Consider the following 15,907-nt stretch of genomic DNA (forward strand, 5'->3'; position numbering starts at 1 on the left):
TTAACATAGCAATAAAATACTACTTTATTAGTACAGTAAGTGAAACTTTTCAATCTTGTGTATTCCTGCAGCACAAATGGCACTGCCAAGCCCACTATACTTCAGAAGGCAGACCACAGGATCAGAGTCTCACAGACCTGCTGGGAATGAATGGGACTTTTGGACATCATCTAGTCCAAACCCCCTGTACAACACAGGGGTACTGAGAGCAGGTTACACAGGATTGCATCCAGGTGCATCCGAGGAGGAAACATTCCACGACCCGTACCAGTGACCTTCCTTCCTCAACATGAACTACATGGATTGTCCCAATTTATCCTGAAGTAAGAGAGATGGAAAGAAAAAGTTAAATATTGTCAAAATGTCCTCTTCCCATGGGGACTTGCCAAGTGTCTTGACCTCCCCTGCATGCCTGCTTTGAAAGCAATTCTGTAGCATGTGCAGATTGAGAAAAGAAGTGCTAAGAATTAACACGAACATAAGAAAATCTCCACCTGCTGCTGGCTTCCAAACTGTGAACTATATAATCTCATGGTACTAATGATACTTGTGTACTATTAATGATGTCTATTACTACTACTATTAATACTGTCATTATGTGGTTAGATAACCAAAGAAATGGCTAAAGATACCGATAAGCAAGGCTGGCTGATTTTATACCATTGCTAGAAATTAATTGTTGAGAGCACTGTTTGCAGATGGCTGCAGTAGAAAACTGTTCAGGACAATGCTGCCAATTTAACACAAAGGATCTTTGTGGCAAATAATTACTTATCTTTGTATGAGTCAGCATCCAAGCCACATTTTAACACTTCTACAGAGCGCACAAAGAGCCATGCAAAATACCACAGTCACTAGTGTATGAAGGTGCTTTGCTGGCCACATCTCCATATGTACAGATGTTATTTTTTAATCAAGCACATGCTGTGTGTTCCAGATGTAGCCCTTATTTCACATACCAACTTCACTGAAGGATTTCACGGACACTCCCAGGCAGGTAGGCTCACTCCTTGTTGCTGTAGGCTGCTCTGTTCCTAGCTGTGGTTCAGATCCAACATAGAGGTTCACAACCTGGGTGGTTTTTCTCCAAATGATAAAAATATTCTACTGCAAACCAGGGTTGCCAACATAAGCATTTTTAAGAAATCAAGGCTAAAGTTCAGGGTACTTCATATAAGTTAGGATTCATGGCCCTGACTCTATTCTGTCACTTGTGATAATCTACATATATCTAATCGCAGAGATTAAAAGCAATAAACTCAGCAAAATCCATCTCAGATTTAGAGTAACACCTCTCTTCATGGTTTAAATGGACTCACCAAGCTGTAATGGATCCGCAGCCCTTTCTCTGCCGCACACATCAATTGTCAGTGTAACAGAAAGCACGTGGCCAAATTTGGGGAGCTCAGCAGTAGCTCAAGGTGACTTTGCAAGTATTCCCTACTGCTCAAAGCCAGTGAGACATGAAGGACAGCTGCTGTCACTCAGATGAGGCAAAAAGAATGAGCCTGTCCTTTGGCACTTTTATGACCTGGGCTCCTCTCTGGCTGCAAGGTAGTTATTTCATTCTAGGTGAAGGAGCCATGACCAGGCAATGCAGTTCAGTGCTGCTGCTGCAGGCAGCAAGTTACTGCACTGCTGCAAATCACTAGAGTCAGAGATTTACTTGATGGTATTTTAAGTCACACTCCCATCCTACGTTGAGGACACGTGGGAAATGTCAGTACTTCTGTCACCCTTTCTAAAACATCAGTTTAGCATTTCCTCAGTGAAACCTGCATTACAAACGTATTCCTGTGCCTCCAGCTACAGACTGCTGTGGGTGAACTGGAACACCACTCTTGCCTTCACTAGATAAAAGGACAGGGTGGCTGGCAGCAGGGTGCTGATTCCTGTGCTCCCAGGCAGGTGTCCTCACCAGTGTGTTCCTAGATGTACGGTTACCCCCTTGCCTGCAAGAGATGTTCACTTTTTAACACCATTTCTGACAGCCTTTGAGAAGCAGTGATGATACTTTTTTCCCCAGGGAGGATAAGGTACTGATTTCACCTTTCCTGCAACGCCATCAGCTGCCAGAATCTCTAAGCCCCTGGTAGAAATGTCTGTGACCTGTTTAGAGGAAGGTCCTCCCAGAAACCTTAGCCACGGACGAACATCCAGTTCTCAGGAACGGAGTTACATTCCCAAGAGCCTCTCAGAAGGGCTGGGAGCAGTCGAGAAGGGAGTATGTCTGCAGCAGGCTGGGCCAGGCTGTTTGTGCCCTCAGAAGAGCTCTGCAGCCCTCCTAGACAGTTGTAATGCTGCCTTTGAAGTGTCAATCACACATAATACAGTATTACACTAAAGCTGAAGTACTCAGCATAACTAAACCCCAGGACCAATGGGACTTATTGACCAAAGCAAAGACAATAACTGGATGGCTGGAACTTGCCTAGCATCTAATTTGGAGTGAAAAGTGCAGGTAGCTCTTCCCTGCTAGGCTTATCGGACTCAGATTTGGGGCTGATGTGAATACTTGCCCAAACATAGTAAAAGAAGGTGGCTATTGAGGCAAAATTGATGTGATTGAGGAGATAAGGACTTTATAATCACTGCTAGAGGCCAAAAGCAAAGGGTTTCATTTCAAGCAGATTGGAAAAAATACATTTTTTTAATACTGCTGCAGGATCAAAAAGCTTTTGGATGAAATTAGTATCTAGGAAGGTAGATTTTCTGAGTTAGATACTAAGCTGATGGTGCAGTTTATTTTCCCCATACATTTGCCTGCTATAGTATTAGCAAAGATAGACTCCTCTGAGTTTGAGACATCATCTGAGTGATGAAGCAGAGCTGGAAGCCTGGAAAGGGCTGAGAAGAGCCATTGCAGAGGGGTTTTATTGATGGATCAGAGGGTGATAATAACACTGTCCTGTGCAGCCCCTAGAGCTCTGCTGGAGGACCAGGGCACAGTGGGGCTGTACGAGAGCTGCAGTGCAGGGTGAGAGGGCAAGGTGGGAGGGCTTCCCTGGGTGGGAGGAGCCGGGATGCACCGGAATATGTGCCCAGGGGGACAAAAGGGAGCCTTCTTCCACAATTATTTCGTATTCTGAGGAACTGCCCTCTGCAGATTTGCTGTTCTAAAGGTGACAGGGCAATGTGGTGAACGGAGCAGCAGTCTGACAGGCTGACTAAGCGGGACAGGCAGATGGCACGTGTGTTTATGTGTCAGCAAGCCCCAGCTCGCTGTTCCTTGGCAGGAGATTCTGGAGCATGAGGAGCCCCAGAGGCACATTTCTCCAAGGCCAAAGGTCCCCTAAATGCAGAAATACACTAACCACAAAGCTTAACGTACATCAGGAAGAGGAAGGCAGTTGGAAGTTAAATGACAGAGTTATCTTAAATATTTACTTGTATTTTTCCCCCCACTTTTTAACAAATCATCATACAGTAAAAAGAAAAAATAATAGCAGTGAAAGAAAAAAAAAATAACTGATTCTGGAAAATCAGTGCTTAGGAATTTTTTTAATATGTTATTTGTGCTCCAAGAAGATATTATTTCCCTTTTTCTTCCATGAAGACATGAGGTATTAGATGATCCAGGCTGTTCCACAGCCAGTGCCTCTAGAACAATGAAAATGCTGTGACACTCATTGCTTGGTTTTGAGGGTTTTTATCAGGTTTGTGCAGGGTCCCTACACAGAAGGCTCCTCTTAAGGCTTTCAACACAGATCTCACTCCTCACAAGGATTCCCTCTGGTAGTCTTTTGAGTCACCACCCACTTAAAACTCAATTAAAACTCATGTGGAAGTCCCTAAGAGGACTGGGAAGTCAGAGCCACTGGTGCTGGGTAACCAGGGGAGAGGGAGTGAGCTGTTTTACTTCCTTTGCAACTTGCCTGTGGTACTTAGCATGACATCTGGTGAAACCCTTGTGGAGGGGGTACGTGTTTGCTTACAGCTGGAAATATTGCGTATTTCTACAGCAAGATTTATAGCACTTGTCTGACACCGAAAGAACGGGCAGGAATTCTGCAGGCTCGAAGTTGGTCTGGATTTCTCTGCCCATGTATTAATGGGCTTTTTGGCAGCTCAGGGTTCCACCTGAAATGTAAATATTAGGCACTATTCGATTTCAGAGGATGTCTGCTTTGCCGTGCAAGTGCCGAAGGACCGGCAGGAGAGACTGGGCAGGGCCCCTCTGCCCTTGAACCTCCAGTGCAGAGATAAAAGGAGAGCACTGAACAAAAACCTGGTGTTTCCAATACCAGCATTGTCCAAGTTCCTCTGCCCTTCCCAGTTGGAAGTACTCCCAGACACCGGAGCAACTAACACAAAGGGACTTTGAAGACTCTTTTTAAATGAATAGTAATGGTTTCCCAAAGGGAAATTAGACCGTTTTCCCAGAAATTGTTATGGTTTCCCTATCTGTATCAGTTTAAGGTCATTTTACCTCCAGTTACCACCACATACCTCATCTTTCAACTCAGAAGAGTGAGAACAACTTAATGAACTGAACCACGGGCTCTTCACTGCAGTTCCTCTGTTTTTTTCATTCCAGGTGGTTGTTTTGTGGGGTAGGGAGCAGGACCAGTGAGTCGCCCTCAGCACCAGCCTTCCTCAGCCCGCTCCTAATTCGGAGCACACTTGGTATTAATTACACGATAAAAAGTGACGCTCGGGAGCGGCCTCGGAAGTTGGGTCCTGCCTGCTCCGCTGGGCCTCCTCCTGGCCCGCCCCGGGCAGCGAGGGGCGCGGCGGGGCCGGCTCGGCCCTTCCCTTCCCGATCCCTCACAGGGAGGCGGGCGAGGGGCAGGGCTGGGGCGGTGCTACCGAGGCGCCGGCAGCCGCTGCGGCCGCTCGGTAGGTCGGGGAGTCCCGCCCGCCCGCCTGAGGTCTGCCCGGAGCCGCCGGCGGCCCGCAGTGAGTGGGCGCTGTGAAGCGAGGGAGGCGTGCGGGGTGGTGCGGGATAGCGGGACAGGGCGCGGGTGGCAGGGCCATGGCGGCGGTGGGGTCTGGGTGCGGGCCCGGCCCGGCTCGGCTTCCCGGGGAGGGGGCTCCACTCGGACCCCGCTTTACGGAGCGGCTCGCCCGGCAGTGGCTCGAAAGAGGGAAATGGCAATGAAAGCCGGGGGCCGGGAGGGGAGGTCTCGCTGCAGGGGTGGGGGTGTGAGCCCGCGGCGCCCCTGCGTGCGAGGGAAGTGATGTTGAGACCGACAGGATGAAACTGAACGTTGTGCGAAAGCTTCCCTTTCGCTGTCCTGCGAGCTCCGACGTTGGCTTCCAAAGTGATACACGGGCTCTCAGGCAGAGCAACCCCCAAACAAAACAATTCCAGGAGTATCAAAAGCGCGTGGGTTCCTTCTTGCAGGTTTTAGAGTCTAAAACCCCACGTTTTTAAGCGCTCTTCACTCCAGTGCGAACCCTGTGCATGGCGGAGCCGGACGGGTCTCCCGCACAACCCCCTGCCGCGCCAGCGCTGCTCCCCTCGCCGCTGCCAGCGTGGCGTGCTGAGGGCTGGCAGCCGCTGCCCCTGGGGCAGCCCGAACAAAGCTCCCCAGTGTTTTATCTTGGGTAGCTAACGGTAAGGGCGGGAGGAGTGGCCTGGCTTGGAAATTACTTGCTGAAAATAAGAGTTAGCAAACTCCATAGCAGAGTGGGTTTGGTTGGGGACTGCTGGCGTGCTGTGCGAGGCGGCAGCCGGTATCTCACAGAGAGATCCGCCCCGGACAGGACATGGTATCCGTCACGCTCGATGTGCAGTCTCAGGGAGGGCAGGCTGCGAGCGGGGCTGTTGATTTCCACAGGACCTTCCCGAACAGGCTGGTGGCTCTGTAAGGCTGGTGAGTGGCTTTACTGCTGCTGCTGAGCAGGAGAGCTGAGCTTGAAGTAGGAGATTGGATATTTCACACAAACAAAGTTTTATTGCTTGGCTTTGTTGGTTTTCCCTCTTGAGTTAATGACTGGGGATTACTGTGCCGACAGTAGGGTAGCTCTGTGCCCAGTGTGTTGCTTAAATGTGGTGTGGTCTGTGTTTTATGGTTCTTGGTGTTCATACGATTCAAAGTCTCTGGTTGAGATACATGTTTGCAGCTTGGATGTTTTGTTGGAGGATGTTAAGGGTTTTGTCATAAGCCTGAGCTTTCTTCCAGGGTACATCAGTGTTATTGCAGTGCTTATCCCAGTGTTCTTATGGCAGTATTGAATTTCCTTGTTGCTCCACAGTAGTTAAGAGATTATTTGGGAAAGGCTCTTGTCCAGCAACAGTAACAGCAGAGATTTAGTTTCCAGAGTGGTGTGATACGCTTTCCTTTTATGCTCCTAGGGTGAGATTTCCTGAGGACTCAGAGGTAGTAGTCCTTATGTGGAGCTTGGATTTCTGATTCAACTGCTTCTCCTTTACATCTCTTCCAAAATTATTCATCTCTCTAGATTGTATGCTTACTCCTTAGTTTTTAAGTGCATGCTTAAAAGTACATGCAGCTTCCTGTGTCTGGCAAGTGGGTGGGGGTCCCATACAGAGGGGATTCATGCGCATGAAATTTGGGAAAGTAATCTGGCAAACCGTGTTATGGAAAGAACACTCTTGATTTAGTTTCTACTCTTAAATGCTCGCATATTAAGTGCATAATATGTTATTTCAGCAGGTGAGTCAGATTCACAATCTGTTTTCTAGCTGTCAGGGTGACTGTGAGCTGAGATGGAGAAAAGAAGTCTGAGCCAGCAAGGCCCTTTGCTCCAGGTAGTGTTTTCCCAAAGGCAGGTGCTAGGTTTCCTCTGCTGTGTCATGGTGTCAATAAGAAAGGGCCAGATGGGATCCATAAGTAGTCAAAAGTCATTATATACCAAGAATGCAGTACCTTACCATATCTGTATTTTATGGTAGTCACTTGATAAGAGAGATGTACTGGAAATTTTCTTCAGGTCTGTGTTGTAGTCTTTTACTTTATGTCTTAAATAAGGCTTTGTGGCAATTGGACACCCCTTGAAGATCTTACTCGGGGCAAAAGGAGCTTATAAAAGTGCATTGTAGGCACACAGATTAGTTACGTATAAATAGCATCTTTGAAAGGGAAAAACAGAGTAGCTCCCTTTCCAACTTAAATATACAAAATCTCCTTCAGTGTACTGAACCAAAGGGTGTTTGTTTGGAGTTTTTGGCAAGAACAAAACCCAGTTTTACTTGGCAAGTTTGGGCTAAGCGGTTACAGAAGTAATACAGAGCAACACTCTCAGGATGAAACGGGTGTTGGAAATGGTGTCATTTCCCGGTGTCCCGACATTGTGAGAGGCTGTGCAATGAAAGACCCTTTTCATGCCACAAAGAGAAAGTTGTCATGCAGGTCAAAGATCCAGTGTATGCTCGGAGTTTAGTAGCCAAGAAGAATGCTACTTAGAACATTTCTCTACTGTTTAGACATAACTGAGGAAGAACTGGGTATATGCAGATGTTTTACAGCACTGCCCAGAACTGAACTGAACTATCTGGGGTTTGTGGTGGTGTTCCCTGACATGGTAAGAAAAAAATCCTATGTTTGAGTGAGCTGTCTACAAGTTCTGGGTGAGGGATAGGGGAATCAGAATTTCCATTACTAAGATGCTAGAAAACAAACTCATTCAAGCAATTTGCTACTGTCCTGGGTTCAGCAGGCTTAAACCACAACAGCTACACAAGAAATAGCCTGGGGTGAATTTTTCCCTCAGCTTTTACAGTATTGATTTGCTGAGCTTTGGGTGAGAAGCTTTTTGATTTGTAACTCTGCTTGTGAAATGAGTAAAACTGCTTGAGTAAAGACAACTACAGAATGTGCTTATGCAGAGTAGTGCAGACATGTGCTTTCATTCACTATGTTCACTTCATTTACCCTGTGTAGCATTCGCTTTTTCTTGTAAGTGCTATAAATAATCCCTGCAATTATATACAGGGGAGTGAGATTAGTAACCTAGGAGGTAGGGATGGGTTCTCTTCCATATGAGTTTCTTGTGGGATCTTGGTATGTAATTTCTTGCACTGCGTATTTCATAGAATAGGTGAGGTTGGAAAAGACCTTTAAGATCATCAGGTCCAGCCTTCACCTGAGGTTTCCTCTCAGATATTAATTCTTCATATGGCTCTTTGAGCCCATAGTTATTCTAAAACACATTAAAGATGCTGAATCAGAAGGCATTAGCCAAGGGACAGTCATCATTTATAAGGTGTCTGTAGGTATGTGATCCAGTAATTCTGTATGTAAGGCTGCGAGATTACAGTTTGGAATAATAAAGAAGGCATGCAGGCAAAACCAAAGCTGTCTTCTCTTACCTTCTGTTGCACTAGGTGATTGACTTGTCTAACAAGAACAGACACAGAGGCATAAATGCATGGGAAAATTTAGCCTGAAAAATGTGTTGTTTTTTTGTTTTGTTTTTTTGAGTTCTGGGTGAACTTACCCTTGCATCCAGAGCTGTTGGTTCTCCAAGTTGTAAGGGTCAGGATGAAAGGAAGACCACAGATACCAGAAACAGGACTTGAGTTCAGACTATGGAATTGTCCATTTAGGTCTCACCTAATCCAGTAAAGCATTAAACCTTTATTTTTGGAGTGTGACTTTCCTTAAAGCAGCTCCTCTGCCCGTGCTCAGAACAGCATGCACAAAGAGGAACGTGCTCTGCAGTTGTTGTGCTTAGAGCTGTTTGCAGCTTTCCCATTTGCAGACCACCTTGCAGACCCCATGCATGTGGTTCAGATGAATTAGGCATGGAGTTGGAGATATGGCACAGGGCAGGAGCTGAAGGAAAGCACTGATGCACTACCAGATGTGGAAAATGAAAGGTGGGCATTTAATCAAGTATCTTGCACAGAGCATGAGGCCTGGTAATGCTGTTCGGCCTGCCCTGTGCATCATACAGAATCTGATATCATACCAGGAAGGCATAAAGCCTTTCTTACACAGAAAATCCATCCCTGGTGGTGCCATCATGCTATTCACAGTTTTGGAGCCTGGGAGGTCTCTGTGCACAGCACAGCTCCTTTTCAGTGCAGTCCAGCAGCAGGCTAGCCGAGTGAGCTGCGTTTGGTTGGTTGTAAGGGTTCAGGAACTTACCCACCAGTCACTTGCTGTCTCTGTATCTGAAGTGAATAAAAACGCTGTTTGGGAGTCCCAGTCTGCAGCAGCAGATAGAATGCCTCTGGTATTTTCTGTTGCGTATCTATCAGCATCAACCCTGTCTGTTGACTTTAGATAGCTGTCTGCACACTGTGACCTGGTAGCTCTAGTGAGAAGTATGTGACAATGTAAAGTGGAAGAGTTGGTTTACTTGGGTTGAATTGCTTAATATTTAGAAGGCTGTTCTAGAAATCTCTGAATATTTTTATCTGAAAAGAGAAGCCAGTCTAAATGTTAAGTATTGCAGCTGCTTCTGCTCTGGTGTGTATTCCTTTGATATGGTTAGGATCATTTGCTTAGGTTGTTTCAAGACAGTAAGAACTTGGGTTGATATTGTCTTTCTAGCCAAAAGAGCTGTAGGTAGTTAATCTCGGTTTGAGCTAGCAGGCTGCTGGAAGCGTGGCTGTGTGTAAACCATCGTGTAGGGCTGATGCAGGGCACTTTGGATATGACAGCGTCAGACCTGGAAAGAGAGAATGAAAATTGTACCCTCCAGCCAGCTAAACTGAGGTCTAAAAGAAGACATTTCCTCTCTGAGTAACTGTAGGATCAGTGCCTTGTAATAGGCTGACTGCAGGAGAAACTGGTGGGTAAGTGTCATGCTAAAACTCACTTCTCTCACTTCTCCTCTCATGCTTTTGTGAGACTTACCCTGAAAAGATAGTAGCAGGGAATGTACTGTAGCTACTTGTGAAATGGTGATTAAGTGAACCAATTTTAAGCTGTGGCATCCTCAGCACTGCTAGCTCCAGTACTGATTTGGTAATTAAGTGGTAAACATTGCGTAGAACATTAATTTGGCTGATGTTTGCACTGCACAAAGGTGTAGTCAGCACATAAGGGATATGTTGTTTATTAGCACTCCAGGGCTGAGGCAGTATTGCAAAGGGAAGCCTGGGAGTTAGACTTTTCAGGGTACTGCTGCTGTCTCTGGCCTTGACCTCCACTGTAGCACCAGGTCAATGGGATTCTGGCTGAGTTTTACCGACTTCAACATACAAGTAGTAGCAGGTATTGCAGCTGAAAGAGAGTTTTCTGGATGATTCTGGAAACTGGGAGTGCTGTCTGAATGCTGGCAATCACTGTTGGTATGTATCATCAAGTTTCGTTAGGGCTTGTTTTGTTAAGACTTTGCTCTTTCACAATGAGGCAATATGTTTTAAGTATTAAATGTGCTTTGATATAATTACCTTGTGATTATATCAAATACTAGAGCGTTAATATGATTTCCACTTGTATTTGTTGTTTTGTTCAGATGTAATTTACTTGAAAGCCCGCTTTTAAGTGTGAAGAGCATTCTTTGCAATGTTGTTGGCTGAAAGAAAGCAACTGTTTAACAACTGCATCTTCTTGGATAACAAATCTTTACAATATTTGACGGGTGTAATCACTGCATTTTAAAATACATATGAGATTTAGACAAGGCTGTGCAGTGCTAGAAATATACTAATTGTAGTTAATTTTCAGCAACTGAATTGAAGTAACTTTTGGACTATAATGAACCCCATATCTTATCTTTGTGTAGAACAGGTTGCAGGTACTGATTTTATCAAGGAAGCCTCCCAGAGAGATGGTGCTGATGCATTCTTTTCCATTTCACAACATTGCCAGCTGATTCTATGGGATATCAGCTTCCCTCCTAGGGAAGGTGATTCCTTGCTTAACAGGGATATAATGGGGAGGCTCTTTGCAAGTTTGCTTGGAAATTGCTTTCTCTGTGCTGAGCTAAGACTTGTAGCCCACTCTTTTCATAAATACTGTATTCACTCTATTAAAGAGTCTCATGTAGCGCATTCATTTATGGTTTAATGAAAACGATCCTTCTTTGCGTTTTTAGGGAGTCCTTGAGATGACAGCAATGGCAGAATTCAACAGCATCCATTCAGTGACTGAAATGCCAGAAGGAGACAATCCTAAAAGCGGTTTCCATCATGGAATGTTCTTGGAACCCCAAGAGAAGAAGAAGAGCATGAAGGCTCTGGTGGTTAAGCAAGCAAAGAAAACTTGTAGCTGCACTCCAGCCAAAGTTAAAGACTTTGTTTTAAGTTTCTTTCCTGTCTTGCAGTGGCTTCCTAAATACAAACTGAGAGAGTACCTACTGGGAGACATAATGTCTGGTGTGATTGTGGGGGTCTTACTAGTCCCACAGTCAATTGCTTATTCTCTCTTGGCTGGGCAGGAGCCTATTTATGGCCTTTATACATCCTTTTTTGCTGGCATTATTTATTTCATATTTGGAACTTCCCGCCACATCTCAGTTGGCATCTTCGGTGTGATTTGCCTGATGGTAGGACAAGTGGTGGATCGTGAGATACAGAGAGCTGGCTATGATGCAGAGCCAGCAGCGCTCAGTGGCCTCACAGCTACAGCAGCATATGCAAACACCACCAGTTCTCCTGTGAATCGGACATCACAGGAGTTGCTCTGTGATAAAAGCTGCTATGCAATTACAGTGGGAGCCACTGTGACCTTCATAGCTGGAGTTTATCAGGTAAGAGGAGGTGGACAAACAGGTATTCTGTGGAAGTAGTTTTAATTCTTTAGGTCATTGCCACATGAACAGACTGCTGGGCTTGCATGTTTCCTTAATCTGCATCCCAGGGGAGTGGACACAAGGAGCAATGGAGATCTACAGTTCTTGTTGTGCAAGAAGCTCCCGTGTCCTCTCCTTTTTTAATAGCATTTTGTGCTTGCATTGCTACTTTGTTGGGGACTGCAAGGACCTGCACATAACTACATGCTGCTCTCACCTGGTAACTCACTACCTTCCTCACTGTGACTTGGAGCTATTTTGTTTTTCTCTGGCTTATAGCATAAACCTCCATTTCATTTGGCCCAAATGTGGTGTGTCAGCTTCTCATTCCAGACTCCAATTATTTGCCTTTTATCAAAAGTAATCTGGAAAGTAAAAGATTTTCCTGGACAGTAAGAGATTTCTCCAATTGATTTTTATTTGTCTTTGTGTCTGTAAACCTTGGCTCTTTGTCTGTTCAAAGCAAAACAATACCGAATATACAATATGGAAAGGATACTATTGAGAGGATAAAATATATTTTAAATAGAACTTTTAATTATTACCTTATTAAAATATGTTATTCAACAATATTTTACCATTCTGTCTCTACCTAGTCCTAGAATTCACTGCATTTGTTCTTATGGTGCCCTCCCTCCAGGGTGATAGCTCATCACACTATACATAGGTGGGAAAGCAAACGTACATGTGACACTTGTTTTGGACACAGTCTTGGACTCTTTCCTGTGCTGCATGTTAGAGTTGAGTAATTTTGGCAATATTCTGGGACTCCTGGGGTGCAGGGGATTTTGTGTTTCATCACTGTAGGATGGATGCAGTTTTGGAGTTGTGCATTGTGCATAATATTCTTTGCAAGTACAAGTACAATTAAGTTTCTGTATATGAAGGAGTCAAATTACCCAAATGTTAGGTATATTCCATCTGCTGCCCTTTCAACTAGCATTAATAAAAATTAATGACAAGGCACTTAAAAATATTGTCTAATCTGCATTGCAAGAGTTTGCAGCTCATACTACCCATGTCAGATGCACCAAGCTTTATGCAGTGCAAAGGACAGCTGTTATGCCACAGTCTGTACTTTTGTTGCAGGTTGTGAGCTCCAGTGTAAGTCAAAGACAATCAGAAAGGTGTTGGATCTTTGCAGAGTTTACAAAGTTCAGAAGAACTTGAGAGAAATGGCAAAGGTAGTGGGAATTTCAAATGCTTCCCTCCCCACCCCAGGCTTGCCTTTCTTGCCTGCTAGGGTAACAAGAAGTTACAATCAAACCGAGCAAACAATAAACACAGGTTCAGGGTATGAAGACCCCCCACAAAAGCCTGCTCTGTGTTAGAAATGCATTTCATTGAGGAGCAGCTGAATGCTGGAGGCTGTTTTCTTCATGCTTAGACCATGCCTTGTGCTCCAGAGCCCCACAGTGATGACATGTCCAAGATCTGCATCTTAATCTGTTGTGTGGTTGATCCTTTCCAGGTGGCCATGGGTTTCTTTCAAGTGGGCTTTGTCTCAGTGTACCTCTCCGATTCATTGCTGAGTGGATTTGTCACGGGTGCCTCCTTCACCATCCTGACCTCACAAGCCAAGTATCTCCTGGGTCTAAACATTCCAAGGACCAGTGGCATTGGCTCCCTCATAACCACATGGATAAACATCTTCAGAAACATACACAAGACCAACGTCTGTGATCTCATCACCAGCATCTTGTGCTTTCTTGTACTTATCCCAACCAAAGAGCTTAATGATCATTTTAAATCCAAGCTCAAGGCTCCAATACCAGTTGAACTAGTCGTGATTGTGGCAGCTACTCTGGCATCTCACTTTGGGAAGCTGAGAGAGACTTACGGCTCAAGTGTTGCCGGACGCATCCCAACTGGGTTTCTGCCACCCCGTCCTCCAGACTGGAACCTGATTCCTAATGTGGCTTTGGATGCTATCCCCTTAGCTATTATTGGCTTTGCCATCACTGTCTCCCTCTCGGAGATGTTTGCCAAGAAGCATGGTTACTCTGTGAAGGCCAACCAGGAAATGTATGCCATTGGCTTCTGCAACATCATTCCTTCTTTCTTCCATTGTTTTATAACAAGTGCAGCTCTTGCGAAGACTCTTGTCAAAGAGTCCACAGGCTGTAGGACACAAGTGTCTGCCATGGTAACTAGTTTGGTAATCCTATTAGTCCTCCTTGTGATTGCACCTTTGTTTTACTCCCTTCAGAAATGTGTCCTTGCTGTCATAACCATTGTAAACCTCAAAGGAGCCCTGCAGAAGTTCAGGGACCTGCCAAAGATGTGGCGTTTGAGCAGAGTGGATACAGTGATCTGGCTAGTTACTATGGCAGCCTCAGCCCTCATCAGTACTGAGATTGGTCTTTTGGTTGGTGTTTGCTTCTCTATGCTCTGTGTCATTTTCCGAACTCAGAGACCTGAGGCACCACTGCTTGGTTGGGTGGCGGAGTCCGAGACGTATGAATCCCTGTCTGCTTACAAGAACTTGCAAACCAAGCCAGGAATTGTGGTGTTCCGTTTCGAAGCACCCCTCTACTATATCAACAAAGAGTGCTTTAAATCCATCCTGTACAAGCAAACTGGGGTCAACCCAGTCTGGGTGAAAGCAGCAAAGAAAAAGGCAGTAAAGAGAATGCTTAGAGAGAAAGAGGTAGATTCTGGTGGCAACCAGACCAGCATCTCCATGGATTTTGTCTCTGAACCTCTGGGATTTCACACAATAGTGATTGACTGTTGTGCAGTACAGTTTCTGGACACGGCAGGAATACGCACGCTCAAAGAGGTCTGCAAGGACTACAGGGAGATAGAAGTCCAGGTGCTTCTGGCCCAGTGCAATCCTTCAGTGAGGAGTTCCCTGATCCGAGGAGAATTCTTTAAAGAGGGGGAAGACCACCTTCTCTTCCACAGTGTGCACCAGGCTGTGGACTTTGCATTGGGGGCACAGCGGCACAGCGGGACTAGCGTTTGTAAGAAGTAGCTGTGGAAAGGCAGCAAGTTGGAACAAAGCTTGGGGGAATAATGGTGGTGGGTCTGTATATCTGTGCAATATATATGCACTCAGATAAAATGAAGCAGAGTGGTTGTTAACACACTGATTACTTTGCGGTCTGTTTTGATGCTTTAAATTTGCCTGCTGGGTATAGTGATTCATTAGGTGATATTGAATGAAGGCAATTCTTAACTTGATTGTGGTCAATCTGTGAAATCTTAAAGGGTTGTCATATGGTTATTCATCTCATTTTTCTTCTCTCTAGAACTTAACATGTCTTGGTTCCCTTCTAAGTTTTGATCATAAGCCTCGTAAGTATTCATTGCAACCCAGTCTCTATGGATGGGATTTTGAAGTAGTCTGGGTACCCTGTCCAACTGAACAATGAGAGACAACTCATTTCTTGTCGCTCATTCTGGCATTGCTTTTCCATAACACCACACCCTTATATTTTCTAAGTAATGACTGATGGGGACTGTTTGCTCTAGTCTGTGCTGTTGAGTGATTGATGGGTGATTTTGTAACGTCCTGAATTTGAGACAGATAGATAAATGAAATGCAAATGTGCATGAAGAACTTTCTTAACGAATAGCTCCTAACAACCTGTCACCTCCAGAGGCTTTGCCAGTGTCCTGAGAGCCTACTACAGCCAGGCAGCAAGCCATGGTTGTCTCATTTCTACACAGGCCTTTACGTGCCATAAAAGCTTGCCTTTCAGCTTCAACTTTTTAATGTTTTTTTTATTCAGAGGTGACTGTTTAGAAATCTTTCATGCTTATGATCAGGCATTTGTTTTCCTAAAATTTAACAGCTCTTAGAATTGTGGGCATTAGATACTGAAAATGCTTAATTCTTGAGTTTCAATAGAAAACAGTCCCTTTTAGCCAATTTTATGTGCCAGGCAGACAGGATCACAGGCACCAAAACGAAAAGGGCCAAATAGATATCCAACATCTGTCTAATTTTGTCAGTGTTGAACAGATTTCACGTGTGAATGCAGGTTTTGTTGACTGTAGCTCCTTTACTCATGCTCTGTCATGGGCTTTGTGTAATGGGGATGGACAGGACAAGAACTACAGCCGCTAGAAAAGGAGACAGAGAAATTCTGTGCTGAATGTTAGTGTAAATAAACCTTTGTACTTTGGCTTTAATTATGCAGAGCAGTGAACAGTACCTGTTCTTTATGCTAAAACACAAAAGCTGGTTAGGAAGAGGTTCTCTTTTCTTACACCAATAATACAACTATGAAAGCAGAATTGAGAG

At 44.9% G+C, this 15,907-nt stretch overlaps 1 protein-coding gene across 5 annotated transcripts; it reads left to right on the forward strand.

Annotated features, from left to right (window-relative positions):
• The first annotated feature begins 223 nt into the window (after positions 1-223).
• Positions 224-14,841, forward strand: SLC26A2 (solute carrier family 26 member 2). Of its 5 annotated transcripts, none has more exons than XM_057409831.1 (3): positions 224-323; positions 10,960-11,613; positions 13,127-14,841. In XM_057409831.1, the coding sequence occupies exons 2-3, from the start codon at positions 10,972-10,974 to the stop codon at positions 14,630-14,632; spliced, it is 2,148 nt and encodes a 715-aa protein (XP_057265814.1). In that variant the 5' UTR covers positions 224-323; positions 10,960-10,971; the 3' UTR covers positions 14,633-14,841. The 5 variants fall into 5 exon arrangements, with proteins under 5 accessions (XP_057265814.1, XP_057265816.1, XP_057265812.1 ...); XM_057409833.1 differs by lacking the exon at positions 224-323 and adding an exon at positions 5,768-5,819; XM_057409829.1 differs by lacking the exon at positions 224-323 and adding an exon at positions 5,853-5,998.
• Positions 14,842-15,907: the final 1,066 nt, after the last annotated feature.

This window comes from Pezoporus wallicus, unplaced genomic scaffold (genome assembly GCF_028554395.1).
Source record: "Pezoporus wallicus isolate ANWC-B61680 ecotype Strahan unplaced genomic scaffold, APGP_CSIRO_Pwel_v1 contig_4309, whole genome shotgun sequence".
NCBI lineage: Eukaryota > Metazoa > Chordata > Aves > Psittaciformes > Psittacidae > Pezoporus > Pezoporus wallicus.

Coding starts and splice junctions, on each gene's coding strand:
- SLC26A2 (XM_057409829.1), top strand. CDS start 5,936: ATGACTGGGGATTACTGTGCCGACAGTAGGGTAGCTCTGTGCCCAGTG. Junction 5,999..10,959: donor CAGTGTGTTGCTTAAATGTG/GTGTGGTCTGTG, acceptor TTGCGTTTTTAG/GGAGTCCTTGAGATGACAGC. Junction 11,614..13,126: donor TCATAGCTGGAGTTTATCAG/GTAAGAGGAGGT, acceptor GATCCTTTCCAG/GTGGCCATGGGTTTCTTTCA.